Below are 18,037 nucleotides of genomic sequence, written 5' to 3'. Positions count from 1 at the left end.
TCCTGCACATGAACGAGCAGGGAAGCCCCGTTCTTATCTAGGAGTCGTCCATATGTTGGATGTCCTTAAAGCGTACCTATACTCACAAAATCAATTTTGGCTTATGGATAACATAATTCAAAGTTATAATCATCTGAATACTTGATGAGGTGAGGTGCAATATGGGAAATGCCATCCTTGGTGGGAGTGTTTTTAATCTATGCCCACTGCCCAAATTATTCAGATTATTTTTGTCACTGTGGGACTGCTTTGTCTGCAGCAGCTGAGCTTGTGAGCTCCATGTGCGGGTCGGGAGGGAGAGGTCAGGAGAGGAAGAAAATGTAAACTTGCCAGTCATAAGCTGGCCACTTCTAAACACTTCAGAAATCATTATATATATTACATGGATACAAGCTGACCCAGCCAGTGCCACCAGGGAAGACTGACATTTTAGGGCAAGTAAGTGAGAATAGATTAATAATTGAAAGTTTTTGAGTATAATTCCTCTTTACCTCAGGCACTACCTGGATATGGTCATAAATGGATATCTTTCTTTTTGCAGGAGACAGATTCCGGTCAGTGATTGATGATGCCTGGTGGTTTGGCACTATAGAAAGTCAGGAGCCTCTGCAGTCTGAGTACTCAGACAGTTTATTCCAGTGCTACAATGTCTGGTAAGCAGTTTTAGAAGTTTGCCAGTTGCCACATTTTTGCTTGTATAATCTTGATTTTATGTCGGTCTTGTTTTGTTCTCAAAATGTTTAGTTCCTCTGTGGATAGATTTGTTAATACTGTTAGTCTTATATCCTGCTACACACCTGGCAAACTTGAGTTGTTTGACACATGTTAAGTGTTTTTAAAGTTGTAGCTGTCGTTTTGCCATACTTGTATAACAGTTTTTCATGGTGCATGTTAAAATGTGACAGAAGATCCTTAGGGTAATATGGTTATATGTTTTTGACAAGTCATTAATTTTCTTTGTGTTTTCCTATCAAAAAGAAAGTATGAAATTTCTGATATGGTGATGAGCCACTTTTTTCACTAAAGCATATTTACGTCATTTGAAATTTTAACTTTGCTTCACTTTACGGCAATGTCTGTACCCTGGGTGTAGAGCAACTTTAGAATCTTTTTTTTTTTTTTTTAAATATTTTATGAGTTTGATTAAATTTGTATTCATATCACACTCTTACTTGCCTTTTTCAGTTGGGACAATGGTGATACAGAGAAAATGAGTCCTTGGGATATGGAACTCATACCCAGTAATGGTTAGTATTTATTTTATTAAGGCATGAAAATGTAAACCGTGTTAAAATTTGTTTTATTTAGTATAAAGACTTTCATCTATGGTTGGTCAATCATAATGGGACTTTAACGGCATCGATTTTGTACATCTCCATACATTAATAACAATTTCATAATTTATTCAAAAATCATACATAAAAAATCTGATTATAATAAAAGCAAGAATTGTATTCAACAAATCAGGTCTGCAATTTGGCGAATAGGCTTTCAGGAGCCGAGTTCAATGCGTTTCTCGGACCTAAGTCCGCTTCATCAGGAACAAGTCAAGCCTACAATCATAAATACAATTTACAAAAATGTACAACGTAACAATCTTAGTTTTATAATTTATTCAAGACTTCTATCTCCACACCTAATCCTCTGCTCGGACATACAGACCAATGAACCAATCCCTTTTAAGTGTAAAATCATGCAGCAAAAAGTGTCTGGAATAACAAAACTCCAAAGACTTCAAACATACAAATTTCTTGGTACAGATTTCTCATAAATGTACTCTTTGGGATATACTACCATTTTTCACCGAAATTAGCAAGTGCAGATACACCAAATTTCCAAACCATGTATTATAAACATAACTATAGCCCTCAACATAATGTGCAGTTTCCAGTCACCTCTGTTTAACAACAATGACAATTAAGTCCCACCTTCCTGCACATATCTGTTGTGGTGCTTAGTTGCCATCCATTCTTAAAAGTAACCATAAATAATATAAGCAGCGAGTACAGGTATATATTTCCAATATTCTGCTCTCATATACATACATCTTGGAATGTCAGTGGAATTTTATATATTTTAACTACCAATTATACTTAACCCCCCAGCGGTAATCCCAAGTGAGACTCGGGGTGGTTTTTACTTGGAGATGCAGAGCAGCAGCAGCGTCGGGGCGGGACATCCCCACTTGCATCACCCGGGAGGATGTGACATCTTCCGCGTGATGCGAGGGGTCATGTATTCGGGGGGTGGGGCCGGGCCGGAAATTTAAAAGCAGATTACAATGTAACCTGCTTTTAAATGGTTTTTACAGTAAAAAAACACAAGACAACATTAAATAAAAGTACATTTTTAATTTTATATTTTATTTTAAATTACGTTGTTGTCCATTTCATTATTTTTTTAAATTATTATTTATAATTATGTATTATATTATAATTTATGATTATAATATAAATAAATAAAACTATCATACCCGGGGGTTCTAAGAATTACAGGCCCACAATATAAACACAAATTTCTATGTAAAAAAATTAGGATCACTTTTGGCATAAAAAACTGACAGAATTAGAACGCTAGGGGGGTTAATGGAGTTAATCCTCCTATAAATCCCTTTATCAACTACATGCTCACTTCTATGTTTGTAGTTGTTTCTATGCCTTTCCCCAGCAGAAAACTACTTTTTATCTATTTATAAAGCGCCAATGCCGAAACAAATAGGATATGTCTATAGACGCTGTTTAAAAGTCCTACATTATTTTACTTACTTTTTCATAGGCACCGCTAGTCCTCACCACCTTGACTTCCCATTTTAGCTGCTGTATGTTAAGTGTTGCTTCCCTATGCCTCTCCTATTTGTATTCCTTTGCATGCAAACGAACGTTCCTAGTGGCAGCTGAAAGCAACTCCCTCTTCTGGTGGCGTTCATTCCTGTATTTACCGCTCACGTCATAGCAAGACAGCAGTAACTGGAACCCACCCCTGAATCAGGAGGGGCCACCTCCCATGTTACCGCCCATGGGGATGGGCAGGGTCACATAGCTCAACATTCGCACTCGCAGCTGCTGACCACGGTTGGCCCTGTCTAGTGCGAGTGCTAATGTTGATCTACATGACACTGCCCATCCCCATGGGCGGTAACATGAGAGATGCCCCCTTCTGACTCGGGAGGGGCTTCCAGTTACTGCTGTCTTGCGTGATGTTTTACAATGACCTGAGCGGTATGTACAGGAATGAACACCATGGGATGTGGGAGTTGCTTTTAGCTGCCACAAGGAACTTAGAGCTTATATCTTGCATGGATCCCTAGTCACTGCATATATTTATAGGATATCTGTAATAGTGCGGTAATTAGAAATTTTTTTGTCAAAAACACATTACCCTTGATAGTGTGGGAGAAAAGGTGGTATCTCAGGTACTCAGTCTGGGGTTTTGCCTTGCCCCTACCCATTCTCCTGCCATCAATATCCCTGCATTAAGGCACAGGATAGCGGAGCCTATTTGGATCTTCTGGAATAAGAGGGTCAGCACTTTAGTCTGCTTCAATGTAAAAATCCTATTTTGTGTACTTAAAACAACAAATCTTTTTTGATTTTGGACATGCTATTTAATTTTAAGGTGTGTGTGTGTATACACATACATAGTTCTCCCCAGGCCCTTTTAGCTGGGCGCACCACCCGGCACTTTTCAGCACCCACCCGGCTGTTTTTGGGTGGTTACTAAAGAGTTTGGTCACAATACAGGGGCTGCCACCCACCTACAATTTCTTACCACCTGGCTTAAAAATATTTCTCGGTTGAGCACTGATATATATATATGTGTGTGTGTGTGTGTATATGTATATATATGTATGTATGTATATATATATATATATATATATTATATATATTACTTTGTAGGCTATAATTCTTAGGCCTAACACACCAAAATATGTCCAATATTTAATAACTTTAATAATAAACTTTAATAAAAAAAAAGTGTGAAAAAAAATATTTAAATATTTAATATGAGTGTACAATAGCATGTATAATATATATAATAAAATTATATATATTATAAAAAGATTTTTTTGTATTGGACTCAATACAGCTATTTTGTATTGAATCCAATACAAAATTTTTTAAATTTACCACCAATCTCCTTTCGCCGGCAACAATGTCACCTGGAAACCCCGGAGCTCATCTCTGCAGTTTGCAGGTGAAGATCGAAGAGGAGACGTGTCCCCAGGACCTGCGGGGACCAGCAGGACGCCGGGGGAGGACAACGAAGCAAGATTTTTAGCGACCCCGAGTGTGACTCGGGATTACCGCTTTTTGCAGGTAAAATCCATGCTGAGTTACATTTGGGATTACAGCTAGGGGGGTTAAGTGGAACTGCAACAATGTTTTGTGTCCAGTTAGTACTTTAATACATTTGGTAAATGCCCATATTAGATGATTTTTCCCTGTTTTTATGACTTTTTATGGTTTTTAGCTGTATTTCCTGAGGAGCTGGGCACCAGTGTACCATTGACCGAAATTGAAGTTAGGTCGTTGCGATACAAGACGCTGGATGGAGAGTGGGGATGTAGAAGCAGAGATGAAGAATGTGAAAGAATCATTGGTGGCCTCAACCAGCTAATGACACTAGGTATATTAAAGATTTATTGTATGTCATTTTACCTGAACAGAAGAGAACTAAAACATTTTAAACAGCACTTACTTTAGCACTTAATGGTTACTGACCTACTGTCAATGACTTGAGTGTTTCTTTTGAAAGTTTTTGTACTATGACTAGTATGCTTTCTTAATTTCTTTAGGCCAAAATGCAGCCCTTGGATACTGTTTTGACTTAAAAAGTGGTATTTCTTGCAAACAATTTTCATTAAAATCATATTGGTCATTTTTTTCTTTTCTGTCATTGAAAAATTTAGGTTAAAGTAACATGAACGATTTGAAAATCTCAAATGTGACAGCCAGCAGCAAAAATATTTGTTGGTGCAGAGGGGCAAGGTTGGGACTTTTTTGTAAATTTTATATTGCTGGTCCCTGTATCAAAGATAAGATGCTTGATCCTTCTAAATCAGTAAAGGTTTAAATTCATACAATTTTCTTTTAGTACATCTAAACTAAGGAAGTCCTATTTAACGTGTTTTTTTTTCTTCTCTATTCACTTTTAGATATTGCCTCGGCTTTTTTGGCTCCTGTAGACCTCCAAGCTTATCCAATGTACTGCATGGTTGTGGCATACCCAACTGACCTCAGTACCATCAAACAGCGACTGGAAAACAGGTTCTACAGGTAGCTTTTTCAAGATATACCCATTTATTGGTAATGTACCTATGTGTTACACCACCAGCCAGTTCCTAAAAACCATTTTTCCATCCTTGACATAACCCTATGACTGCTAATAGCCCTAACACTTTTTATCATTCCTTATTGCACCTCACGTGCTTTAATGAGATTTCCAATGCACAGTTGTGAAAACTGCTTATTAAAGATTGTAACAAAATCATGGCATTTGGTACACTTTTAGGTTCCCAGTGTTCCACCATATTCGGTTGCGTGGCCTTGGTTTATGAAATTTTAACAATATTTTTTTTTTCCCAGACGTCTTTCTTCGCTAATGTGGGAAGTACGATATATAGAACATAACACTCGAACATTTAATGAACCTGGGAGTCCAATTGTAAAATCGGCCAAGTTTGTCACAGACATTTTACTGGCTTTTATAAAGTAAGTTTGGTATATATTTTTAGTCCTAAAACTCTTTATAGTCAGCATAGAGGTTAGAAAGAATACTTATTCACAGCAAGCAAATCTAACCACACTTTGAGGGTTTAGATTCCCTGGAGCTATTGAGTTGGGAAGTTGAGTGGATATTAGTCTTTAGGAGATCTAAGGCTAATTCTCAGGGTGTCAATATATAATGATGAGCAAGGGAAGATACTCTGTATTTAGGATTCAGACAAATTATTAAATACAGACATTCATTTACAATTCACAAACAGGAAATGTTAAATGTGGATAGGTCTGGCAGGAAATTAATTATAAATAATTGTAAATGTAAAGCAATCAAGTGAAAATGCACTTCATAATTAAAGGGTTCAGGTAAGGTCCACATAGTTAATTAGTGAAGTTTTTTTTTGTGTGCATTCTAGAACATGATTAGATTGAATTTAACAGTGTTCAATGTTCTTATATCATTATGAGTTGGTACACTTCAGTATTTCTTTGAAGTCCAACATTTACACTAAACATTCTCTTTGCATTCAGGGACCAGAGTTGCTATGATATCATTCCTCAATACAACATCATGAAGAAGAAACTGTTGTCTGATTCTGAAGAGGTAAATAACACAAAGAATCTTTTCTGTACTCCATTTCAATAACTGATCAAGGCTTGCCCAATTCTAAGTGATAGTGGTAAAAACCACACTGTTTGCTAAGGGCTACCTGTTCAGCTTAAGATTTTGCTTTTGACCTACCAAAATGTTATTAAAACTGAATATTTGTTTACAAGTTTGTGCAGATGTTATTGTTTTCAAGCCATTGATTGGTAACCAATAGGTTGGTGCATTATCATGTACAGAAACTATAAATGGAAACTAAGCTACACATTACACAATAAGTGGAACAGGTAAGAATAAAGACTGCCAAGTTATACTATTATTTGCAGAATTATAACTAGAACCACAATATCAACTGAATCTGCCGAAAAGTTATTAAGTAGTTGCTACATGTATATAGTAACTTTTCTGGAACTGAGCATGGCTTTCCAATGTCTGGTAACTCATTATAGGGAAATCTGTTATAGTTAAGCACTGAAGACTGGTCACTATCGGTTATATTTTGTAAACATGTGCATCCTAATAATTGTCAGCTATACACCATACTTTGAGCACATAGGGAAACTGATAAACAGAAAGCTCACTTGGTGCTTTGGCTGAACAAACAAGAATTTGCACACTATATTGAGTACACATTCTACAGGGAAAAATGGCAACTACATCCTGGTGAGAGAACACCAAAATTGTTCTCCCCAGAATTTTGTTTTTTAAGCTGGGTGAAAATTAGCTGTAACTAACTGGATGCCAAATGGATGGGATAACACATGGTCGATTTAGTGTTCTGAGTTGTAATAGGAATCCATGAACCCTTATAATTCAGCTTTTTACCTCCCTATATACTTCATTCAAGCTTTCTAATGTCCACCCCCCTAGTATGTCCCATTTTTCCATTATCTTTGTATTATGACCCAACTGTCTAGTGCCTCTATTGTGACCCAACTTTTCAGTAACACCTCAAAAACAGCCAAGTGGTTACTGAAAAATGCTGGGTGGTGCGCCTGGCCTAAAGGGGCTGGGGAGGGCACTGACCAATCTCCCTGCACACACACACACACACACACACATATATATATATATATATATATTTTTTTTATTTATTTATTTATTTTTTGAAATGTAGTGATTGCAGACAATACTGTTGCCTAAAATAGAACTGGCAATCTTTTGCAGATGATACCTGGTGTAATTAGTGTTTTTTAAAAAAAAGTGTTGCACACATTGTATGTACATGGATACAGCTGATGACAGCACCTTGGTTACTTGTCTATAACTAAACAAATGGCAACTGTGTTTAGACTGCAAATGGCTAAACCTTCCAGAGCTAAATGAGAGATTACCTAGTGACATTTGTGTAGCAACTGAAGGAAAGGGGTCACCCAGGAATTATTGAACATTGTAAGAAAGTATATAAAGGAGGGGGGGAAGGGGGATCTTTGGTCACAAAAAACAACCACAACTATATGTTGTCAGATCATGTATTCTGATATAGTACCCAAAACTAAAAAAAATGGTTTTATGGATCAATCTATAGGTTTGTTTCTTGCTCTTTTAGCTTTTGGATTTTTGTTACCCGTGTTAGCATTGTGTATGTAATGTCCTAGCAGTTTCAGTCAGCAGCATGCTGCTAGAATAATGCTAGCTTTATGGGCCAAATGTAAAATACTTGAATTGTTCGTGATACCAGTAATTGACTGCAAGATTAATAAACTCCTATATATTCTGGTTCAAAAAGAATAAATGGTTTTGAAATATTGGATAATGAGTAACATTTGTTTTGCCGTGTTTTAGAAATAGATCTAAGATACTCTTTTATACTGTGCTTTAAAATATATTTTTTATCCACTTTTACAATAGTCATGTTTTATTATCATAAAACATTGAATTAGTGTGGATGTCATTTTGCCTCTTATCAACAAAATTCTAATGCAAATCTCTGCATGTAATGTAAATTTTCTATGCACTTCATCTTCCTTTCAAAATAAGCCCCAATACTTTTTGTGTTGCTTATAGTTGTATTGATGGGTGTATGGTATATAAACATTGTTGTATCCGTGATCTGATCTGATCTGACATTTTATACCTTAAAGGAAGAAGAGAAAGATGCCGATCTACCGGGTACATCCACTAGAAAGCGAAAGGTAAAGGTTGAATATATACTTGATCAGAGGCATAGTTTGTCTGAGTGGACTTTTTACTCCGCATTGTTTTCATTCAGTTGTGTGTGGGTTTTTTTTTGTTTTATATAGCTCAGACTAGGGGTCTTCAACTCCAGTCTATGAGAACCAGGATTATTACGCATTTTTTGTATTTAATAAACAACAGTAAATGAAATAAGGAATGATTCACAGTGAATAGGAAAATTACTAATAATAACAAAAACTGGCCTGTATGTGATCCTTAAATACTGAAGTTGAGAACTCCTGTCCTAGACTGTATCATGAACTTGCCTTCGATCTGTAGTTATCCATTTATTCCATTTAACTTATTTCATTTTTATGAGTGCTACATGTACAGTTGTTAACTGTGAAACTTTGCATATAAAAGTGGCCTAAAAGCCACTTTTATATGCAAAGCCTAAAAGTCAGGTCGGGACAGGTTCAGGACGAACGATCTTAATAGAAGTTAAGGGGGAGAGCGTGCAGCCCCAGAAACCTCTAGGATAAGTTGCATTGCTTGTCCCTTTGTGACCAGTACCTGTGCAGATAAATCGCATGATCAGTTCTTTTTGAGGTTTGTGTGTTTAGATTTATTTTTTTTTTTAGTTTTGGAAAATTGGAGATAGCTGGTTTAGTTCATACAGTGTTTTACAATAATCATTCTATGTATTACTTGTTAACTCTAGGAATACCAGCCAAGGAGAAAATTGCGTAGCCGAGCCCAGTCTTATGATCTACAGTCTTGGAAGAAGCAATGCCAGGAGCTGTTGAACCTGATTTTTCAGTGCGAAGACTCTGAGCCTTTCCGGTCCCCAGTTGACCTCAATGAATACTCGGTAATTATTTTCAGTTTTAGGCTGAAACCATGTAAATTTTGGAGGAACTTTTTGTTTTGTTTCCTACTTTTCTGGCTTTCTCTGGTAATTTAGTGCTGGTTAGTTTATTTCTAGAATTTCGAAAATTTTAAGTAGCTTTAGACAGAATTTCTCATTCATTTTTCTTAGTATTCATAATATTAAAATTAAATTAATTTAAAAAAAATGTATTCGGCTGTGAAAATTATTTTTAATCATTGTAAAACAATTTGTTTTTTAAATTGTAAAATTTTATAGGATTATAGAGACATTATAGACACTCCTATGGATTTTGGAACAGTAAGAGAAAAACTTGAAGCTGGCACTTACGAGACTCCAATGGATTTGTACAAAGATGTGAGGCTCATTTTCAGTAATTCAAAGGCTTACACACCAAGCAAAAGATCAAAGGTACACTGGATTATATTCATGTTTTTGTTACATTATTGTAATTTCTTATGTACAGTAGTTTGTGTGGAGGATCATTAGGATCTGATGCTGACAAAAACTAAGCCCTTCTCTTAGGAATGCATCTAAACCTTGGAGAATTTTTAAATAGTAGGCTTGTCCTTATCTATCAGTTGGAGTTCTTCATTCAGTAAATAAGCATACTTGGTAATCTGTAATGTGTCAAGGTTCTTAAATTCTGTCTTTAAAGAGGAATTTTAGCTTGGTTGCAGAAAATAAAATACAAAATTAAATTGAGTCTGGACAAATATTGCTTTGTGCTTTCTATTTTGTTTCAAAAACCATTGGTGTCCCTATTCTTTAAGACATTTGTGCAAGAGGTCCCCAATGTGCCCCCCTTCTCCCTTCACTCAGTTATCCGAATCGAATTCTCCTACTGCTTCAGAAGCCTCTTGTTTAAATCCTTTAGACACATTTCTGTTTCATCTAACTCTACTTTCCCAATAGCTATCACCCCTGCAAGCAAAGTGTCTTGACTAGCTGCCTTATGTTTCACAGTACCCTTTTTGTCTTTTAATGGGACAAGATAGTTTGGCCTCAAGCTTAATTCTTGCCTAAAGGTTTTCTGTCTTTCCACTCCTCCAGGATTTGGTTCCAACATCTATTTGTCTGTGTCAGGTTAACCAAGAAACCATCCGTTTTATTGTCTGAATTTGATTTAGATTGTGCAAACTTTTTCAGACAGACTGGTTCCCTTTTGATGTCTTAAGTGCAGATCAGGTCATTTACATAATATTGGAGGGCCCTTAAATCTAAAATTAAACTAATCTTCCAGAAATTTAAAATAGAGTTTGATTTTTTTCTCATACTAGCTGTAATAAAACACGAGCTTGCCATAGCAACACAATTGGGCCTGTTAGATAAGTGACTTGCTGTGTCCCGTAAAAAAAATATTTTTGTACTCATAAAATTCTATTATTGAAATATTCTGAGGGCCAGAGTATTTCCTCTGTATACCTCTGTATTTAATTCCACTGAGTACTTGGCTGCAAAACTAAGGCATGTGGGTAGAAGGCAGGGTTTTAGAACCCTGTGGCATGGCTAAAAGTTTTTTGTTTGCCAATGTCCAGTCCTCCTGTAGGTGACAGTATAACACAAACATTTGTCACTCACCGCATCCGTCAAATAAGGTACAAAATCCCTATTTTCAATGGGTAAAAAAGTTAAATAAAGTCTTATCAGTAAAATCATGGAATACCATAATCTCTTCATTTTCTATACCTTAACAATTTCTGCTTTATTGTCTTAGATCTATAGCATGAGTTTGCGCTTATCTGCATTCTTTGAGGAGCATGTCAGCACAATTTTAGCAGATTATAGTTCTGCCATCAAATTTCACCAGAGGAACACCATGCCTAAACACAAGAAGAAAAGAGATCGAAGCAGCTCTTCTAGCAGCAGTGCAGCATCTAGGTAATTTAAAATACATTTTCAGTAGTTTTTCACTTGGTCTTTTAAAATACATTTAATGGCCCTTTTCCATCTTCAAAAATAATGCTTTTTCTACATAAATTGCAAAACATTTGAAAAACAGAAGTGGCATATTAACATTATGTAGCAAAGTTTTAGTTTTTAAAAAAGATATGCCACATGGCAAATGCATTACCTTGAGTGTTAACACTTCAATAATGTCAGTTTGCAAACATTGGGGTTTCCAATCCCTATTCATGTTTGTTATTTTAATTGAAGTCCTGAAAGGAAGAGAAAATACGTAAAGCACCAGCCAAAGCAGGAGAACACACCAACTGCTTCAGGACAGCCTACCCCTCGTTCAGCAGTTCAGAAGGTGCAACCAGCTCAAACAAATGGCAAGGGAACAGAGTCAAGTCCTTTAGTGCGTACAAGGAGCTACAGGCGTCATATAGAGCCAGTTTCTTCTGACCAACCATCCACATCTTCTCCTAAACCCATGGCAACAAGACTAAATAATGCTGCAACTCCAGTGAGATCAGGTATGTTGTAAGTTTGTGTACTAAAATGCTATAATCCTAACTGACATGGCCTTTATTTCCTATTGAACAGGTTACACAATGACATCTAATTTCTTATATTTTTTTTTGTGCACAGGCCCCAGAAACCTCTAGGATATGTTGCATTGCTTGTCCCTTTGTGACCAGTACCTGTGCAGATAAATCACAAAAAGTTAGGCTACGTACACACCTGTAATTGTTTTTGTCCGATAATCGGCTCTGGGACGATATCGGACGACAATCTGGCATGTGTACAGCGCTCGTCGTCCATCATACGAACGACTGTCCTGGCAGATCCACGGACAATGGTTGACGAACGATATTATTGGAGGTGAAGGGGGAGAGCGTGCAGCGGGGTGAGGCTCCGTCGTTCTCCCCCTCCCCTCTCCATAGATCAGAACGGTGGTGTGGTATTTCATAACTCTGGCTCTCTGCTTTCTGGGCAAAGCCAGGAACTTCTCAGCACCCCCTCAAATACATATGTATGTGTATATATATATATATATATATATATACACAGTGTGTGTGTAAATTGCATTTATTTAATTCAGGTGGTCTAATTCCTTTTCTTTTTTTTTTGTTTTATCGATAGCAGTTGAAAACGCTGTTAAGCAGCTTAGAAATCAGACTGTTCCAAGCAGCACCAGCCAGCCGGTGAATGCCACGCAACTTAGGAAGAATAATTTTCCCAAAGAAAATGTGGAAAAGGAGAAGCCTCTGAAACGCAAAATGAAGGGGGTGACCAGTCAACCTCAAGGTAGCTATGATGTACATGCATTAATGGTAGTGACTTAATTAGGGGGGTAAACATTAGTCCTGGAGCCACACAGGGTTAGAATATCCTTATTCTTCCTTTAGACTGATAAAGCAAGATTTAGTGGCCCGGATCATGCAGCCCCTTTTGGAGTGTAAAGGTGCGTACACACTTCCAATTTTTATCGTTCAAAACGAACGACGAACGATCGATTGGGCAAAAATCGTTCGTAAAAAAAGTAACCAACGACGCCGACGAACTAGGAAAGTCGTTGGAAACGAACGACCGGACCGGCGGATCGCATTGGACGACGATCGTTGAACATCGTTCGTGTGTACGATCGTTCGTTGATCGTCCATGGTCTTAGCATGCGTAATGAACGAACGTTCGTTCACTTTCCTGTCGTGCACATAGTTCCTCTATCGCTCAAACGATCGTATCTTTTGTGTGTACAATATCTACGAACGATCGTGTCGTTATCTCTATGTGCAGGATCGGTGCTATACGATCGTTCGTCGTTCGTTTTCCAACGATAATAATTGGAAGTGTGTACGTAGCTTAAGCGGACATGAGTTTTTTTGATTAGACCTTGGGCAGTAGATAAAATTACCTTTTGTTTTACAAGATATGTGGTACCACATGACAACTTGGGTGCTTTAGACAATAGCTGAACTTGAATCCCTAGTGTTGAAGATTGTAGATCATACAAATTTGCAAGCAGCCAGTGTTTTTATTTTAGAATGGACAGCCAATATCCTTTCTGCAATAAAACATACCTGCCTGTGCAGGATGCCAGGATATTCCAGGTATCTTGGCATCCCCTATGGCTGCCAGGACTGAATATTACATTATCTTGGTTTTGGTAAATCAACATGTCTGAAGGTCAGACACTTGGAGAGGAGGCAATGTCCATACTGGAGGAAGGGCAGGTGAGTGTGCCATCGGGCAGGTAGGTTTTTTGTAATGGAGAAGGGACATTGTCTGCACATTGTGTGCAATTTTGAATTTTATATTTAGTTCGTCTTTAATGCATACATTTACAGTATTTATTTGTCTTATCTGGAGCTAAGGGGTTTTAAATAAACTTGAATATTGTCTGACACATTCACAAACCGGTTTATATAATAGTTGTTTTTTTCTGAAATACACAACTCTGTAATATTTTACTGTATTCCAGCAGAAAGAGAAGATGGTGTATTGCCAGTACGTGTTCAAGTTAATGGGCACAGCAGCCAGATCAAAAAGCCAGGCATGAGGGGTCGCCCCCCTGGCCGCAAATCAAAGCTTGTAGTCAACAACTCTAGTAATGGCGACCCAAATAATAGTGTTCAAGTGGTTCCCAAGAAAAGAGGGAGAAAGCCAAAATATCCCAAGAATGATGATCAGCAGCAAATTGTCCCTCAAGAAACACCTCGATCTGTTACTCTAGTTAAAGAGGAAAAAGAGCAGCGGACTTCATCCAGTGGTAACGTTAATGCAGAGCTGAACGTTGAGAATGAGGTACCAAAAAAACGTCGGGGTAGAAAACCAAAAATAAGAATTGAGTCTCCAGAGGCAAATGTTGCCCCTCCTGCTCTTTCTCCTCCACAGTTAATAGCAACACAGACAGAGCCAGAAAATGATCAACAGGAAAGTGTCAAAATACAGACAAGAAGTAAATGTAAAAAGCTGGAGGAACCTATGGATGTATCCAGGGAGACATCTGAGGAGGGAACTAATCAATCTGAATCCCAAATGAGAACTAGAAATCAGGGAAGGAGAACTGCATTTTATAATGAGGAGGACTCGGAGGAGGAACAGAGGCAGCTGTTGTTTGAAGACACTTCTTTGACTTTTGGCACCTCAAGCAGAGGAAGGGTACGGAAATTAACAGAGAAAGCCAAAGCCAATTTAATAGGCTGGTAAAAATGTACTCTAAGGCAGCTCCACTTAAGTACGTCTACTTTCGTGCTGCTCTAAACAATTGGAAACCCTTCCAGGGGAAGGGAAGATTACTTTCTTAGGTGTTGGTGTTTTAAATGGTTGATGTTTATTGCCTATGGATTAGGTTTTGAGCGTTTCAGTATATGTAGTCCTCAGATTAACCAAGTTAAAAAAATATATATATAATAATAATGCAGGAAAACAAAATATTTGAAATGCTTCTTTGGCTCTGCATACAACTAAGGAAGGCTATAACAGTCGTGTGATGTCTGATACAAGTGGGTACATTATATGAAATGCAAAAATGTCATCTGTTTGGGACAATTCCTTGGCTTTGGTAGCTAGCTTGGAAATCCAGCAAGGAAAAAGAAGTTACCAAACAATAACCTCTCTTTGGGGGAAAAAATCTTAATTGTAATCCCAGGCTATGTACATTATCTTTTACATAGGCAGTGAAATATCCTATATATACTTATACCGGTATATGTTTATATATAATTATATATCCACATTGGAAAACATTTCATTTATGTCTAATTTTTCAGACCTTGATTCTAGTACCAATTAATAATTCAGATTAGTGTGCCAAAGACTGAGACTGAACGCAGTTAAAGCCTATGATTTCTGCCTGTCAGAATAGCGCACGATCTTTTTGTATATAAGACATACACAAAAACAAAACTGTATATTGCTTTTGAGATATTGTAAGACGTGCTCACCTAATCCCATTTTGGTACTTTTATTATTAAAATGCAGTGGCAGGGTTGTTTTAAGAAAGATTTTAGAATATGTTTAAAAACAAAAATGTAACGTGACAAGTGGGAAAAAAAAGAATCTATATATATTTTTTTCTTTTAGAAAATGTGAGGTTTAGAATCACAGGTTATTGCCATTTTCATGTTGCTATTTTATCTTTACAAAGGCTAAATCTAGTTTGTTATGGCCCTCACTCTGGTGCGATCGGAGACCCACTGGCTTCCTATATCTTTTTGGATTCAAAGTCCATATACAATTCCAACCCTACCAATTGCAATCTTACTTTACTGTAGTCAGGAAGCCTATCTTGTTGAAGGTCGGCAACATAACATAACTGATCGTCTGTTCCTAGAAAAGGTAGCCAAAGGGCTATTGAAAATCTCTTAATTTGATTAGACTTTTACATTGCTATTGAACTTTATTTTAGAAACGTTTTTCTTTCACATTAACAAAAAAATAAAAGGAAAAAAAATGCCATTAAAAAAGTATTCAAATCTAGGCACATTTATATATCTGATATTTTAAAGGGGCAGGGATATGGAATTTGAATTATTTTATTCTTAAGGTTTATGTTGGCAAATAATTGCAGTAATCAGTAGCACAGGGGTCGCTTATTGATTGGAGTTAATATATGGTTTAATTTGGAAAGCTACCGGTTTATGTTTCACATTTTTCCCGAAGATGCTAAACTGCAAAAAATTGTACATAATAAAACATATGTACATATGCGTATACATGAACGTGTATTACCACTGTTTTACACATCTTTATAACGCAGGTTATAAGAAATTTTATTAATATTTTTTTTAAAAGCCTAGAGGTGAGAACTAATTTGAAAATGTCATCTTTAAGTTTTATTATAAAAACTGGGTAGTTTATATAAAGGTCATGCCATTTTTCATGTAGTTATGGTTTTTACAGTAATATCAGTGCACACTGTTAAAATTTAATTTATGCTGTCACCGGTTCATACTACAATAGCAAAAGTAAAAGAACATTTTCAGTAAAATATAATTTGTGCTTTTTTTCTAAGTTTGTTATAAAATCCTAACATTTAGCTGAATGTATGAAATGTTGTGCCATTGAAAAAGGCAAGACATGGTTTCTTATAACACTACCGCAGTACATTTTTCAGTGTAGTCACTTCATTGCAGCATACCCATTATGTTCCTCTGGAAAGAAAATCATTAAAATTTCTTTTCACAACATTCTGCTTATATATTGTATGTCTTTCATTGATTTTTCTTCGTTTTTAAAAATAGGTATGAGAGTGGAAATATGAGAGCTTTTTTTCATCGTCCAAGAAATCCTGATCCTATATTCATTTTTTCCTGGTAGTTGCCTTGCATACTTGACCCAGGTCAATGATTCTCTAGTCCAGTGTTTCTCTTTTTATTATGCTTGAACCCTTGAAATAACTTGGAGGTCTTCAGGGAACCTCTGCTATAATTATATCCACAGCTCATTTGTGTGGTGGTCAGTAGGAAGAATGTCTCTTACGTTGCTGGCCATTGGGAAGAATGCCACCCTTACAGAAAAAAATCATTGGTGTCAGTTATACTGACCTGGGAGTCACTAATTGCTCATTGCTCAAAGAACGGCAGCAGCCTCTGGAGGATGGTTTCCTCCACAGTTCCAGGGTTTCCCATGGACCCTTGTTGGGAAACACTGCTCCAGACAATATGTATTGAAACCTCTTTAGTTTAATCCTCTCCCTCCATTCAGCAGTTTTAAAAGGCAAATATGATCATTTTGGTTTGTCCTGGTGGTTGTTTCCTCAATGCTACCAATGGGTGGGGGGAATTAAATCAGATGCTTATCATTATCAAACTATAGGTATAAAACATTAAACATTTGTCTAAAAACAAAGTTGCAGTGTATATTATTCAACTTAGTAGCAGGGATGTTATGTTAGATATACATTTTTTTCCACAAATTGTGAAAGAGTGGTTCAGGGAGCATGATGCACCTTTTTTACACATGGATTGGACATCGCGGAATGCAGACCTCAAGTATTCAGATGCCCTTTGCTTTTTTTTCAATTTTGTTTTGCTACATCCTGATGTCAGTCAATCATTTAAATTATTTTTTTTATTGTTTTCTAACAATCTTCATTCGATACCCCTAATGAAAAAAGTGAAATCAGAATTTTAGACAATCTTGTTTCTTTTTTTCTTTTAAAAGAAAAAAGTTGAAATATCAAATTTTCATTAATATCCAGGCTATTGCAATACCTCCTGAAATTTAGCTCAGGTGCCTCCCATTTCTTTTGATTGTTGCCGAAATGTTTCCATACCTTGATTGGAGCCCACCTGTGGTAAATAAATTGATTGGATATTAAATGTAAATGCAGACAACTACTATATGGAAAGCCTCATAGCTGACAATGACCTCATATCTTGGTTTTTGCTCTGATATGCGAAGGAACTGTCTGCAGAGCTTGGAGACTGAAGCACAGATCTGGGGAAGCTCCAATGAAAGTTCCCAGGAGCACAGTGGCCTCCATTATTCTCAAATGTTAGAGGGTAAGTACAACCAGGGCTCTTCCAAGAGCTGGTTATCTGACAATCAAAAGGGAGGGCCTTTCGTAAGAGCCAAGAACCTGATGGTCACTTTAATTGAGCTCCGGAGTTCTGTGTGGTGATAGGACTAAGTTCCAGAAGGAAAACCATAACTGCAGCCCACCGCTGATCTGGGCTTTTTGGCAGAGTGGCTAAATAGAAGCCTCTCAAGCCATGTGCAAAACAAATGAAAATCCACTTTAAGTTTGTGAAATGGCTTCTGGAGGACTCGGACTGTAAGGAAAAGGTTTCTCTGGTCTAATAAAGCCAA

The 18,037-nt window shown here is 36.9% G+C and overlaps 1 protein-coding gene across 3 annotated transcripts in view; it reads left to right on the top strand.

Annotated features, from left to right (window-relative positions):
* The window catches only part of PHIP (PHIP subunit of CUL4-Ring ligase complex), a 63,352-nt gene extending 46,939 nt beyond the window's left edge, over positions 1-16,413 (top strand). The window contains exons 28-40 of one of the 3 annotated variants that reach the window (XM_072408556.1): positions 542-653; positions 1,186-1,247; positions 4,471-4,626; positions 5,156-5,276; positions 5,586-5,711; positions 6,252-6,324; positions 8,412-8,462; positions 9,167-9,316; positions 9,593-9,745; positions 11,052-11,215; positions 11,492-11,754; positions 12,368-12,529; positions 13,704-16,413. In XM_072408556.1, coding sequence (XP_072264657.1) covers positions 542-653; positions 1,186-1,247; positions 4,471-4,626; positions 5,156-5,276; positions 5,586-5,711; positions 6,252-6,324; positions 8,412-8,462; positions 9,167-9,316; positions 9,593-9,745; positions 11,052-11,215; positions 11,492-11,754; positions 12,368-12,529; positions 13,704-14,431 — 2,321 coding nt within the window. In that variant the 3' untranslated portion in view covers positions 14,432-16,413. Of the gene's footprint in view, positions 1-541; positions 654-1,185; positions 1,248-4,470; positions 4,627-5,155; positions 5,277-5,585; positions 5,712-6,251; positions 6,325-8,411; positions 8,463-9,166; positions 9,317-9,592; positions 9,746-11,051; positions 11,216-11,491; positions 11,755-12,364; positions 12,530-13,703 lie in introns of all 3 variants that reach the window. The other 2 variants (XM_072408555.1, XM_072408554.1) reach the window with 2 other exon arrangements.
* Positions 16,414-18,037: the final 1,624 nt, after the last annotated feature.

The sequence above is a fragment of the Pyxicephalus adspersus genome, chromosome 4, assembly GCF_032062135.1.
Source record: "Pyxicephalus adspersus chromosome 4, UCB_Pads_2.0, whole genome shotgun sequence".
NCBI classification, from domain to species: Eukaryota; Metazoa; Chordata; class Amphibia; order Anura; family Pyxicephalidae; genus Pyxicephalus; species Pyxicephalus adspersus.
Note: the sequence above shows the minus strand (reverse complement) of the source record. Positions and strands in the feature narration are given on the sequence as shown.